At 40.0% G+C, this 13,742-nt stretch overlaps 1 protein-coding gene across 4 annotated transcripts in view; it reads left to right on the top strand.

The window, feature by feature from the left end:
* map3k4 (mitogen-activated protein kinase kinase kinase 4) overlaps positions 1 to 13,742 on the top strand; it is a 37,024-nt gene that overhangs the window by 7,481 nt on the left and 15,801 nt on the right. For 3 of the 4 annotated variants that reach the window (XM_084391727.1, XM_084391729.1, XM_084391730.1), the window contains exons 2-11: positions 4,737 to 4,912; positions 5,405 to 6,714; positions 8,428 to 8,685; positions 9,266 to 9,418; positions 10,134 to 10,291; positions 11,523 to 11,639; positions 12,422 to 12,521; positions 12,616 to 12,699; positions 12,778 to 13,047; positions 13,381 to 13,530. In XM_084391727.1, the coding sequence (XP_084247853.1) occupies positions 4,737 to 4,912; positions 5,405 to 6,714; positions 8,428 to 8,685; positions 9,266 to 9,418; positions 10,134 to 10,291; positions 11,523 to 11,639; positions 12,422 to 12,521; positions 12,616 to 12,699; positions 12,778 to 13,047; positions 13,381 to 13,530 (2,776 nt within the window). The remainder of the gene's footprint in view (positions 1 to 4,736; positions 4,913 to 5,404; positions 6,715 to 8,427; positions 8,686 to 9,265; positions 9,419 to 10,133; positions 10,292 to 11,522; positions 11,640 to 12,421; positions 12,522 to 12,615; positions 12,700 to 12,777; positions 13,048 to 13,380; positions 13,531 to 13,742) is intronic. The other variant, XM_084391728.1, reaches the window with a different exon arrangement.

The following is a 13,742-nucleotide window of genomic DNA, read 5'->3' as shown; positions in this document are numbered from 1 at the left end:
TTAATTTCCAATTATAATAACTCTTTTTCTATTTTAATATATTTTATAGTGTCATTTTATTCCTGTGATGGTAAAGCTGAATTTCCAGCATCATTACTCCAGTCTTTAGGGTCACATGATCCTTCAGAAATCGTTCTAATATGCTGATTTGGTGTTCAAGAAACGTTTCTTAATATTATCTTTTGTGGCTTAATATTTTTATGGATTTTTTTTAGGATTCTTTGATGAATAGAAAGTTTAAAAGAAGATAAAAAAATAAATAATGAATATATACAGTGGGTACGGAAAGTATTCAGACCCCCTTACATTTTTCACTCTTTGTTATATTGCAGCCATTTGTCCTAATTATTGTACACACAGCACCCCATATTGACAGAAAAACACAGAATTGTTGACATTTTTGCACATTTATTAAAAAAGAAAAACTGAAATATCACATGGTCCTAAGTATTCAGACCCTTTGCTCAGTATTTAGTAGAAGCACCCTTTTGATCTAATACAGCCATGAGTCTTTTTGGGAAAGATGCAACAAGTTTTTCACACCTGGATTTGGGTATCCTCTGCCATTCCTCCTTGCAGATCCTCTCCAGTTCTGTCAGGTTGGATGGTAAACGTTGGTGGACAGCCATTTTCAGGTCTCTCCAGAGATGCTCAATTGGGTTTAAGTCAGGGCTCTGGCTGGGCCATTCAAGAACAGTCACGGAGTTGTTGTGAAGCCACTCCTTTGTTATTTTAGCTGTGTGCTTAGGGTCATTGTCTTGTTGGAAGGTGAACCTTCGGCCCAGTCTGAGGTCCAGAGCACTCTGGAGAAGGTTTTCGTCCAGGATATCCCTGTACTTGGCCGCATTCATCTTTCCCTCGATTGCAACCAGTCGTCCTGTCCATGCAGCTGAAAAACACCCCCACAGCATGATGCTGCCACCACCATGCTTCACTGTTGAGACTGTATTGGACAGGTGATGAGCAGTGCCTGGTTTTCTCCACACATACCACTTAGAATTAAGGCCGTCTCATCAGACCAGAGAATCTTATTTATCACCATCTTGGAGTCCTTCAGGTGTGCTTTCATGTGTCTTGCACTGAGGAGAGGCTTCCGTCGGGCCACTCTGCCATAAAGCCCAGACTGGTGGATGGCTGCAGTGATGGTTGACTTACTACAACGTTCTCCCATCTCCCGACTGCATCTCTGGAGCTCAGCCACAGTGATCTTTGATCTTACCTCTCTCACCAAGGCTCTTCTCCCCCGATAGCTCAGTTTGGCCGGACGGCCAGCTCTAGGAAGGGTTCTGGTCGTCCCAAACGTCTTCCATTTAAGGATTATGGAGGCCAGTGTGCTCTTAGGAACCTTAAGTGCAGCAGACATTTTTTTGTAACCTTGGCCATATCTGTGCCTTGCCACAATTCTGTCTCTGAGCTCTTCAGGCAGTTCCTTTGACCTCATGATTCTCATTTGCTCTGACATGCACTGTGAGCTGTAAGGTCTTATATAGACAGGTGTGTGGCTTTCCTAATCAAGTCCAATCAGTATAATCAAACACAGCTGGACTCAAATGAAGGTGTAGAACCATCTCAAGGATGATCAGAAGAAATGGACAGCACCGGAGTTAAATATGAGTGTCACAGCAAAGGGTCTGAATACTTAGGACCATGTGATATTTCAGTTTTTCTTTTTTAATAAATGTGCAAAATAATGAATAATTTTAGCAAATGGCTGCAATATAACAAAGAGTGACAAATTTAAGGGGGTCTGAATACTTTCCGTACCCACTGTATATATATTTGCTGTCACTTTTGATTATTTTAATGCAACCTTGATGAATAATAGAATTTCTTTAAATGGCAAAAAAAAAAAAAAAAAACCTGACCCCAAGCTTTTGATTTATTTCTGTTTTTTTTAAATTCTTTTGATTTTGGGGAGAAATTTGGACTTAACATTGCAAATTCAACTGTCAAGTTCTAATAAAGAGTTATACACTTCATTTTGCACATTTTCTTTACTGGGAAACTTCATGGGTCCCGGGACCTTTTTTTTGAGTGGCCCAACTTGTAAAGGGCCTTAGACAATGTTTTCGATTACCCCCTGCCTGACAACACTTCTTATTCTGATTTCTGAATAATTACATGTAAATATCTATATACAAAATATGTAGTGTTGTCAGAAGTCTTAAAAATATGAATAGTTTCAGGAATATCATCCATTCCTATCACCAGCTGCAACCAGCCATTAGACGTCGAGACGGTTGTTCCACGTGCCGCTCGCACACAATGAAGCGCTGCGGGCTACAACAATGACTCTAGTGGCGGGAGGGGTCAGAGGTCACGGCCCTCTCTTGACTGCAGCGAGGCAGATGTGGTCAGCTCTGTTTATGGCCCTCGTCAAAGGCTGTAACATTCCTCTGCTGTATAGTTTGTTCCTGATAACCTTGGATGAGCTATTCAGTGGACCTGAGCTCCATATGCAGCCGTAAATCAACAACGTGGATTGCTTTTGTGGGTTATGGGGTTGCACTCGGCGCTGCCCTGGTGTTCCTGCGGGTCGGGTGCCTTTGAATGGGGTGATAGCAGCACAGAGGCGGAATTCTCTAGACCTTTCCACTCTAGTGCTCAAGCAGCGTTCAATGAAGATACGTCATGACAACCAACCAAACAAACAGCCAGAGCCTGGGTGATTTCACCATTTCCTGTGTCATTCCTGAAGGGTTTGGTAACAGTTAGACTCTGCCCAGGGCTGCACCTTCAAACACAAACATTCTGTCACTCTCCCAGCAAGCTTTTCAGAGTTTTTACTAGGCTGTTTGAGCCTACAGTTTTGCACAAAAACACCCTGAAATGCATGCAACTAGTTTGCTTTCTGTAAATGTAACTGCATATATTTACTCTCAGAACTTATTTCCTTAACTTGAGCTATTTCTTGTGTTGGTTGGGTTTTTATGAATTATGACGTTGCAATGTTCATTACTGAAAAACGCACATCAGTTTGCAGTGTCTGTAAATGGTAGGGCTGCATAATTGTGATTTGGCTTAGTGCAACTATCAAATCGTAAAGGTTGCGATCTAATTACATATGTGCTGCATGTTTGATGCATAGTTTACAGTAATTGCTGGTCCACACGAACTCATCTCTGCATGTGCATTTCGGGTTGCTTTATAATGTGCATTTGGGAATGCTATATGTCTAGTAAAGATAAAGTTAAGTACTTCTTGCGGTTTTCCATCAAAACAAAAACTCTGTGGTTTAACGTTTGAAAATGGAGAAATTAAGACGGACATAAATATTAGTAATATTTTTTTTATTGTACATTTGTACTGTAAAATAAATTGGGATTATTATTAATATATTTTCTTAATTTTCTTTACTCAATTGTTTTTTACAATGAAATGTTACAATAGTAATATTTCTAACTTTTAACTACATTTTAATATTTTTATTTAATGCGAATTTATGGTTGCACTTTATTTTACTAAGAAGGTAGGCCTACTGGTTAATATAAGGTATCTACATGGGTTAAGGTTAGGTTTAGGGTAAATTGTACCTAGTTATTACCCAGTTATTGCAATTACTAAGTACATTATTATGTACATGGGGAACAGGAATGTAAAATAAAGTGCTACCAAATGTATTATTTTATAGTCATATCTGATATATTATCAGAAAATGTTTGGCCAAATTGTGTAGCCCTATAAATAAGAACAGCAAACATGGAGCTTTAAAAGAAAATCACAATTCAAATTGTTGTTCTTTTTTGTGACGTGAGTAAGCTAAATGTAAATGATGGGTCTTGTGGTGGTATCCATATGTTAAGTGGCGGCAACGGTGGGGTGCGGGGAGTCGGGCCGTCTGTGTCTGAATGTTCTGGCACGAGGACCACAATACCCTGCAGCAGGTGTCTGGGAGGACTTTTGGCCTGCCTGGAGACTCCCTGGGGGATTGTGTGGAATTGATGTATGTGTGAGGGGCAGATGGATGACTTGGGCTTTGCTCAGAGTGGTCTTTGTGAGTGAAATCACAGATTAAGTCAACCAAAGTCTGACCCCACTGTGAAAGTGATCCTTTCCTTCGTTGCTTGACAATGGCCCCGTATCAGTATCATTTTCCTCCCACACAAGCACACAGACATGCACGTGTCCAAATACACCTACATACACAGTTTGTCTCAGCATGATGGGGAGTTTTGCACCAGTTTGCTCCCTCCCACTAGCAAATGCAGTCCTTTTTTGTTTGTTTCATTGTCTATGGGATGCATGTCCTCTACCGATACTTTTTGTAATCCTCTTAAAAGACTTTTATTAGCTCACGAATATTTCTTTTAAACATAGGCCTAACTCAAGTGGTCACCCTCAGAGTTTTTTTTAATTAAAATTTGGAGACAGAAGACATTGCACATTTGTATTTTTTTTTTGTATATCTTGTTGTACATAAGAGCTGCTATTTTAAGGCATTTTTTTCATTTATATCCAAATCTGTATTTAAGGCTTAGCAATATGAAATGTTAAATGTTGATCTTATGACAGTTTAAAGCGCAGTAATCAATATATTTGAATAATTCTTGCAACTCTAAGGGTCAACGCAGGTTTTCCCTAAGATTTCCTTAGCTATGTAGAGAATATAACTTGCTTCTTGACTTTGCAATGGATATCTGTTCTTAAATTATTCTATTTTAATGTCTTAAATGTGGAGTTTACCAAGGCTGTTCATGGCCATAATCATATTTTGGATTGTTCTGATTTCTGTTCAGACTCAAGGACTCGTCCAAAGATGTGCCCCAGCAGAATACTGAGGTGGATGAGTCTTGGGACGAGCCCAGCCAGGAAGAGGAGAATCTCTACAGCACCTCCCCACCCCGCACTCCTCGACAGATAAAACGTATGTCCATCAAACACCAGAGAAACAGCCAGGGGTCAAAGGGCAAAGGTGAGAGCCCTTAATGTGCAAATATCTGAAACATATGGTGTTAGGGCCCCATTCTAAAGTGACATTCAAGCGCTTGAGATCACGTTGAATGAAAATCGATGGATTTGACGTTTAAATGAAGAAAAGCCACTGAAGTTAATTCATAAGGGGAAAAGAAAATATGAATAAAAGATGATATTATTGAAGAATAACAACTAGGGCTAAAACAACTAAGCCAAATTTAAATAGTCAACAAAAATGAAAATTGTCAACAATTGTCAGGTTTTTGCACTATGCACAGATATATCGGTATATAAATCAGGGGATGGAAAAGTATATATATTTGTTTATTTAATAATATAAAAAGGCATGTTATAATTTTATTTATATTCTATTGTATTGCTTATAAAAATAAAAATAAAGAGCGGAGTAAATGAAGTAGATATAGAAATAAGATTTATTGTAATAAATGGGTTTGGTCATGTCACCAACTTTCATCTCTTTCATCATCAGAGAAGCCGTGTTCCTCCAGCCCGTTGTCTCAACGAGAACGTGAAGGAGCCAGATCAGCCGAACCTCCTGAAGAGCACAGCTACAAGCAGGAAAAGAAGCAGCGCTTCAACCAGCGCTCCAACGAGCGGGACAGCAAGTTCGAGGGCACCTTCATGCTGGATTCGGTGTCCAAGTCCAGTACCATCGGCTCTAGAAACATGGATCCCCGCAAGCCATACCTGAGCCTGGGCATGCTGCCTGTGCGCACCCACCGGCAGACCTCACGCACAGACTGTCCGGCAGACCGTCTCAAGTTCTTTGAGACTCTGCGGCTGCTGCTTAAACTCACCTCCATGTCATCCAAGAAGAAGGAGAAGGAGCAGCGCGGCCTGGAGAACACTGCCTTCATGGGCCAGAACAACGAGGTCATCTGGTTGGAGTTGCAGGCCTGGCATGCCCGCCGTAGCGTCATGGAGCAGGACCTGTACCTGTACACTGCCCGCCAAGCCATACCTGACATCATCAACGAGGTTCTGCACTTCAAAGTGGATTATAGCAGCCTAGCCGGGCTTGAGAGCAAAGTCTCGGTCGAGGAGAGCAACTCCTGTCCTGGTGAAACCAACTGCAGGAACGATCCGTTTAGCTTTAACACTTGTTCCGTGTCCTGGGGAGAGATCGACGCTGCTGCTCCGCTTTCTTCAGCACTGGAGTGCCGGGAGCACCTGCAAAGGCAGCGAGTAGCTTTCGATCAGGTCAAGCGGGTCATGTCTCTGTTGGAGTCAGTGGAGGCTCTGTTCCCGTCTCTGCAAACCTTGCAGAAGGACTACGAAAAGTACGCAGCTCGGGATTTCCAGGGCAGGGTGCAGGCGCTCTGCTTGTGGCTCAATATCACTCAGGACCTGAACCAGAAGCTGCGTGTGATGGGCACCGTGCTGGGCCTCAGGGACCTTTCCCGCATCGGCTGGCCCATCTTCGAGATCCCCTCTCCTCGCTGTTCCCGCGGCAATGAGGATGACGAGGATGAGACAGAGTCCACGGCTACCTTCACCGCCGACAACGACGGGGAGGAAAGGACCTTGAGTGAGGCGACTAGTGATGGGGAGCAGTCGCCCTGCCTCACGCCAAAGTTTTCACGCCTCATGTCAGAGGAGGAGTTTCTCCCACGGGACAACGAGACCTGCTACTGTCCCACTGCCATATACAGGCCGTTTGTGGATAAGGCACTTAAACAGATGGGACTGCGTAAACTGATCCTCAGACTGCACAAGCTGATGGACCGCTCGCTGCAGAGGTCCAGAACTGCTCTGTTGAGTCACATGCCGGCTCAAGAGGTGAGAGAGCAACTGTGGTGCTGACAGGACATTAGATTGGTTCTAAATGTGTGGAATATCGGAGGAAAATTCGATAACGTTCCTTTTGGCTTCGTGGCAGTTTGGAAAGAATGAGAGAAGTTCTTTTGAAGAATTAGTTCAACCCAAAATGAGAATACTTTCATCATTACCTCACCTTCATTTTGTTCCAAACCTGTATGACTTTTTTGCTTCTGTGGAGCACAAAAGGAGAACTGTGCTGGTTGCTCTTTAATGCAATGGCTATAAATGGGAATTGGAGCTTCAAGTTCCATAAAGGTCAAAAGGTCACTGTAGGGGTGGGCGATATACTGGTAGACATGATAAACTAGTACAGATTTGACCACCGGTAGAGATTTTGCATTCTTGTCTATATCGGGGTTATACTCGCGTGATGTTGAGGTGCTGTACCATTTAAGCCTTGCCAGTTTAAACCTTTCTAACAATTTTAAACCTTTCAAGCACTATGAGACACAAACGGAACTCAATTTGGTTCTTGCCAACATGTGCACATACATTTCACCAGGCTTGATGCCAACAGACAGTTGCAATATTTGCGACAAGATGATTGCTGTCAAGACCGGCAACATGACAAATCTGATGTACTTGACAGTGCACAAAATAAACTTAAGAGCATAAGGTGGATAAATAGGATACTTGCCTCACAGACATGAGAAATATGCCTATAGAAGCTTGAAATGTCTACTTTTAAACTAATACTCTCTGATTATGTAATAATCCAAATGAAAGGTGCATTTCTCTCTATAGGCGTGTGCATGCGTTCACAATACTGCAGAGATGACGATTCAGCGTCGTCAACTTCATCTTTGCAGCCACCGACTCAGAAAACACTAGTTTATTGATAAACAATTAAAATGTCTCCTTGCTATTTTTTCTCGACACATTCATAATCATTAGGCTACTTTTGCCAGTGCTTTAAGGCCAGCTTTATGTGTGCTGAGCGTGAGGCATATATCCCACCCCCAATTAGCCTATATTCAATTCAATGCACATTTATTTGTATAGCGCTTTTCACAATACATATCATTTCAAAGCAGCTTCACAGAAAATGCGTGTCTACATTACAATTTACAGTGATCTGTTATCAGAGGTGACTGTGTGTAATGCATTTCAGAAATGTACATATACAAATCACGCAGTTTGCTAACAATATATTAATTTAAACAATGTATTAATTTAAGGCAGAAACAATGAGCTCATTGAAGTAAAGAATACATGTTGTTAAATGATTAGGATATATAATTAAAATGAAACGATTGTGATATAAGATTTTGTTAATTTTGCCCAGCCCTAATTCACTCATTATCTTTTTGCTGTTTACCTCTACTGTGTCAGTGAGTTCGAGAAATGGATTTGTGAATGAATCATCCTAACCAGTTTTGTAAACGGGATCAACGGATTCATAAATATTTATTAACCTACTGTTATACTGCGAATTCTAAAAAAGAAAATTGTTTGGGTTTGGAACAACATGAGAGTGAGTGCATAATTACATTTGCATGATCCCTTCCTTTTATGGAATTGATGTCAGTGTTCTGTCTTTTTCATTTTTTATTATCAGTATTGCTGCAATATTTTGTGGTTTTCTGTTTTATGTTCATATAATTTAATTTTCATGCCCATATTCTCTCTGTTCCTGTTTTCCATGTCCATATTCTGCTTTGTTCCTGTTAGTTGTCAGCGGTCCCAGGTTATTCTTTGCAGCACTGTGACTACCTTCCAGAGCTATCTCGTCACGTGTCCGGTCAGGTAGAGGAGGAGGATGGGTCGGGACGAGTATCGTGGAAGGAGCTAATGGATATGGACCTGCCCTCATTCCGACCGGCTTTCTTGGTGCTTTGCCGTGTGCTGCTAAATGTTATTCACGAGTGCCTAAAACTGCGCCTTGAGCAAAGGCCTGCAGGGGAACCGTCCCTGCTCAGCATCAAGCAGGTCATTACTTACACACATATTGTACATACACTGCCTTTCAAAAGTTTGCTGTCAGTAAGATTTAAAATCACAATTAATTACAGAAAAATTTGCGGTACATTATTATTATTTTTAATCGGTTGACAGCACTATATATAAATGTGTATATGTGTGTGTGTGTGTGTGGGTGTATATTATTCATTGACAATATATTATTAATTGACACTTGACAGCTATTGATTTAGGAAATTACACAAGATGAACTATGACTACTGGTCTAGTAATATACAACTGGCAAAGCCAGCATATGAGTCCATCAATAAAATATCTTGGTTTATATGTGCATTTCTTTTTTGATTGCTTAGTTGTTTACAAAAACTAATTGTTAGTGTTTTTTGTTGTAGATTTGAATTTATTGATAATTATGACTTATGGGTGTTTTGATCTGTGATGCTTATTGGGGGACGTTGTGCTCTACTCTCTTCGAGAAGCATAAATTCTTAAAAGCTATTCTCACATTTGGCATAACTAAATGAAATCCCATGAAATGATTCCTAGAGGCTACAACAATGGCTGAGTTGTGTGTTTATGTGTATTGTAGTTGGTGCGTGAGTGTAAAGAGGTTCTTAAAGGAGGGCTCCTGATGAAACAGTACTACCAGTTCATGCTGCGAGGCGTCGTCACTGACCCCCAGGGTCTGCAGACCAACACCAACATCGACGAGTTTGAGGAGGATCTCCATAAAATGCTAGAGGTGGGATTTGGACAGACTAGTGTTGTAATCTTATCAACTTTTTTTGTGCTATTACATTTATATTCATGACAAATTGACTGTGATTCATTAAAAAAGTTACTTGTGAAAAGTTAGTCAGTAGAATGACTGTTCAGGGACCATCAAATTAAATTGTTAGCAGATATTAAAGAGAGAGTTCACCCAAAAATACAAATTCTGTCGTTAACTCACTCTCAAATTGTTTCAAACCTGTATAAATGTCTTTGTTCTGCTCAACACAAAGGAAGAATGTTTGTAACCAAGCAGATCTTGGGCCCCATTGACTACCATAATATTTTTTCCCCTACTATGGTAGTCAATGGGCCCCGAGATCTGTTCTGTTACAAACATTTTCCAAATATCTTCCTTTGTGTTCAGCAGAACAAAGAAATGTATACAGGGTTTGGAACAACTTGAGGGTGAGTAAATGATGACAGAATTTTCATTTTTGGGTGAACTATCCCTTTAAGCAGACAGTTTACTAATACTCTAATGAGAGTTATTTGACATGTAGTTGCAAAGTTACTTATAGTTAGTAGAATGTCTAAAGTGGACTATTGAAATAAAGTGTTACCTAAAGGTGTTATTCAGAAGAATCCAGCAACATCTCCATCATGAACAGCAGTGATCTGGATGAGCTTTGATATAGAAAAATCAAACAGACAAAAACATGTCTTCTGTGTGTCTGTGCATGCAGGTGTACTTTGACTATATGCGCAGCTGGATCCAGATGTTACAGCAGCTGCCTCAAGCCTCCCACAGCCTGAAGAACCTGCTGGAGGAGGAGTGGAACTTCACCAAAGTTATCACTCCATACATCCGGGGTGGAGAAGCCCAGTCTGGGAAACTCTTTTGGTTAGTCTTTTCTCTCTGTGCACTAGCTGTTTCAGTTACATTGCTCCCTGGATGTGTTTAAAGAATAGCATTTCTATTAGTGGTGTAATGTTTCAAATGACTCACGGTTCGATTTTTATCAAGGTTTCAGGGTCACAGTTTCAGTGCGGTTTGGTATGTGCTATGTTCAGGGGAAAAAACTACTGTCAAATAAAAAATAAGAACAAGTAATCAAACTACAAGCAAAAGCACAAATAAATGCAACAGTGCTTTTCAGGTTATTTAGACATCTAGTTTTCAGGTACTGAAATTCAGTAAAGTAGTCAAATGTAAAATAGCATTGCATATTATCTTCACTGTATAAATTAAATAAAGATCAATCATTGTTAAAGTTACAAAGCTATTCAGTCAAGAGAATTGAGAATTGAGTTCCTTGTCTTTTGTTGTTTGATTAACATTAAAGACACATACAGCAGGAATATTAGGTTGCTGTCACTTTAAGAAATAATGCACAGATCTTATACTGATACTGTACACATGCGTTGTCTTTATCGGCTGTTTAGACAATAACCTACTATGTTTGCTAGGATACTCAACATGATGGGCATGTTGACATTTTTTGTGTGAAAAGTGTCCAAGCACATATTTATATCATCATATATATTTGTGATATTTGAGACCAATTTGGTCTTTGTCTGAGACCCGGCTTTCGTGTGCGTGCATCAGATGAGTGCACACACACATCTTCTCACAGTGCACGCGAGTTCTCTTTTGCGTCGTCTTGCGCTTGAATGTTTAAATTGACAAGGCTTAAATGAGTTTAGTTAAACAGAGAGCAACGTGTGCTGTTCAGGTCTCACCTGCGCAGTAAATTACTGGTCATATTGCACCATATGGCACTCGCATTGAACAAAATTTACAAAGAGTGAGAAGCCAGAATGCTTATCCATCGACAGAAACATACATTGGCTGAACTTTGTCTGGTTACATGTTATTTTCAACAAACCATATTCTAGATGCGTTGTCACATGTCAGATTACAGATGAACCGTGGTGCAAGTGCGTGCCGAACCGTGGGTGGAGAACAATACGGTTAGATTTTTTTAGAGAACCGTTACACAACTAATTTCTATGGTATTTTATTGATGAAAGAAGAAAAATTATTAATCCTTGTGTTGGAATTTAGATGCAAATCAACAGCCATATCAAAAGTGAAGTGCACAAAAGCATCACTGTATGCTTGTATTTTTCAGTGATATTGCTGGCATGCTGCTTAAATCCACTGGAGACTTTCTGGATGCGGGCCTTCAGAAGAGTGGCAATGAGTTCTGGGAGTGTGCAGATGATAGCACTGCCTCAGATGAAATCAGGTGTGTATGAGAGAACACCTGAGGAGTAATCTGCATTAAAACAACTATCAAATCTGATGTATTCATTACAGGAAAAAAATGTTCTCATCTGAAATCTGTTGAACATGGGTTCGGTTATTGTGCGAAATGATAGAATAGAATTTAGATTAAAATTTAATTCTGTTGGTGCCGCTAGTGTCAAACACTTCACCTTTCAAATGTAGGTTTTAATATCTACGGTTGCTTCCACAAAAAAGGAGTTCCCCCACAGGTGACTTGTTTCTGTAAATAGCGAGTTCATATATTGTTCAAAGGTTTGGGGTCAGTAAGACTTTTTTATTTTATTTTTTTTAAGAAAATTATTTTGTCCAGCAAGGACACATTAATTTGATCAAAAGTGACAGTAAAGACATTTATAATGTTACAAACGATTTCTATCTAAATTAATGCACTTTTGACCCTGAATATTCTTTAAAACAACTGATTTCAAAATGTATAATAAAAAAAAAATTCCCAACATTTTCAATCATGTGACACTGAAGACTGGAGTAATGCATGCTGAAAATGTTGCCATCGAAGTAATGTTATATTTTAAAATAAATATATTAAGGATTTCACAATATTACTGTTTTTACTGTATTTTTGATCAAATAAATACAGATGAGCATTATAGAAAATTCATACCGACACCTAACTTTTGTATGTATATATATATATATACGTGTATGTGTACCCCAATGATAATACATTTTTCTAAATATTATTTAATATGCATTTATCCCTGTTTTTTTCTTTCCCTGCAGGCGTTCAGTGATTGAGACAAGTCGCTCGCTCAAAGAGCTCTTCCATGAAGCCAGGGAAAGAGCATCTAAAGCGCTGGGCTTTGCCAAGATGCTGCGTAAGGTGAGTTCACCAGTAGACCCACTTTCACCTGTCTTTACACTGTGGTTTGTCACTGTGACGGACAGTTTTAACATTCTGCTTTACTCCCACTCAGGATCTTGAGATTGCTGCAGAATTCAGCCTAACCAGTGGAGTACCCTCTCTCCTCCAAGCTCTGAAGGCCAAGAATTACGTCAAAGTAATAACATGTTTCTCTATATTAATGATAGGCTTCTATTGACAGATGCTAAATAACTTTGAATGTCTCTTTCCTTAGGTCCAAATCCCAGGACTGGAAGAGCTCCAGGTGTTTGTCCCTTCTGATCTGATGGAGCAGCGGCTGGTTATCTTACAGCTGTTAAATGCAGCAGCTGGAAAGGACTGCTCCAAAGAGCCAGACGAGATCCCAGAAGACGAGGCCTACCTGCTCATGAGCAAGCACGGAGTCGGGGACTCACCCGCCGATGGCGTCTGGGCTGAGTGGGACGGCCCTGTGCTCAAACTGGTGCCTCAGATGGAGACTGTGGACACGTTACGGGTCATGAAGGTATGGCCCGTTTAATATGCATTACATGTAATGTATATTTAGATATGGTCCTGTTTAATGTATTATTCTGTTTTAGGGGGAAATATATAAAAAACAATATATATGTAATACAAATATATTACATATAAGTATATAATTTAAGAAAAGTATTCGAAAAACATTTTAATGATAAAAAAAAAAAATCCAAAAACAGAATAACAAATTAAAAAGGTGTAGTTGTAATTGTAAAATACATTTATGTATTTTTAATCTGTCTTTGGAAGAAAGAAACGTATATCTCTTCTCAGTTTAACTGTTGAGTTCGGGGTCTAATGTGTCATTTATTATTCCTAGGTGGACAATCTCTTGCTGGTTGTGATGCAGTCGGCCCACCTGATGACACAGCGCAAAGCTTTTCAGCTATCAATGGAAGAAATTCTCACCCTCAGCCGAGAGCAGACATCCAGCCAGCCGCTTATCGTCTGCGCCCTGGAACAACTCAAGGTGATGAAAAACAAACTATATTTTGTGGTCCCAGTTTGTTTTCTGACATATCAGCTGATGTGTACGTACTTTGTTACATTTATATAGCGCTTTTCTCTGCACTCAAAGCGCGTTACATATGGAAGGGGGAATCTCCTCAACCTGTTGGTTTTCTGACTCTCATTGGAGTTTTTGGAGACCCACTTTCATATCACATCAAGCAGGAGTTTCAT

The sequence above is a fragment of the Rutilus rutilus genome (assembly GCF_951802725.1).
Source record: "Rutilus rutilus genome assembly, chromosome: 20".
In the NCBI taxonomy this organism is placed as follows: domain Eukaryota; kingdom Metazoa; phylum Chordata; class Actinopteri; order Cypriniformes; family Leuciscidae; genus Rutilus; species Rutilus rutilus.
Note: the sequence above shows the minus strand (reverse complement) of the source record. Positions and strands in the feature narration are given on the sequence as shown.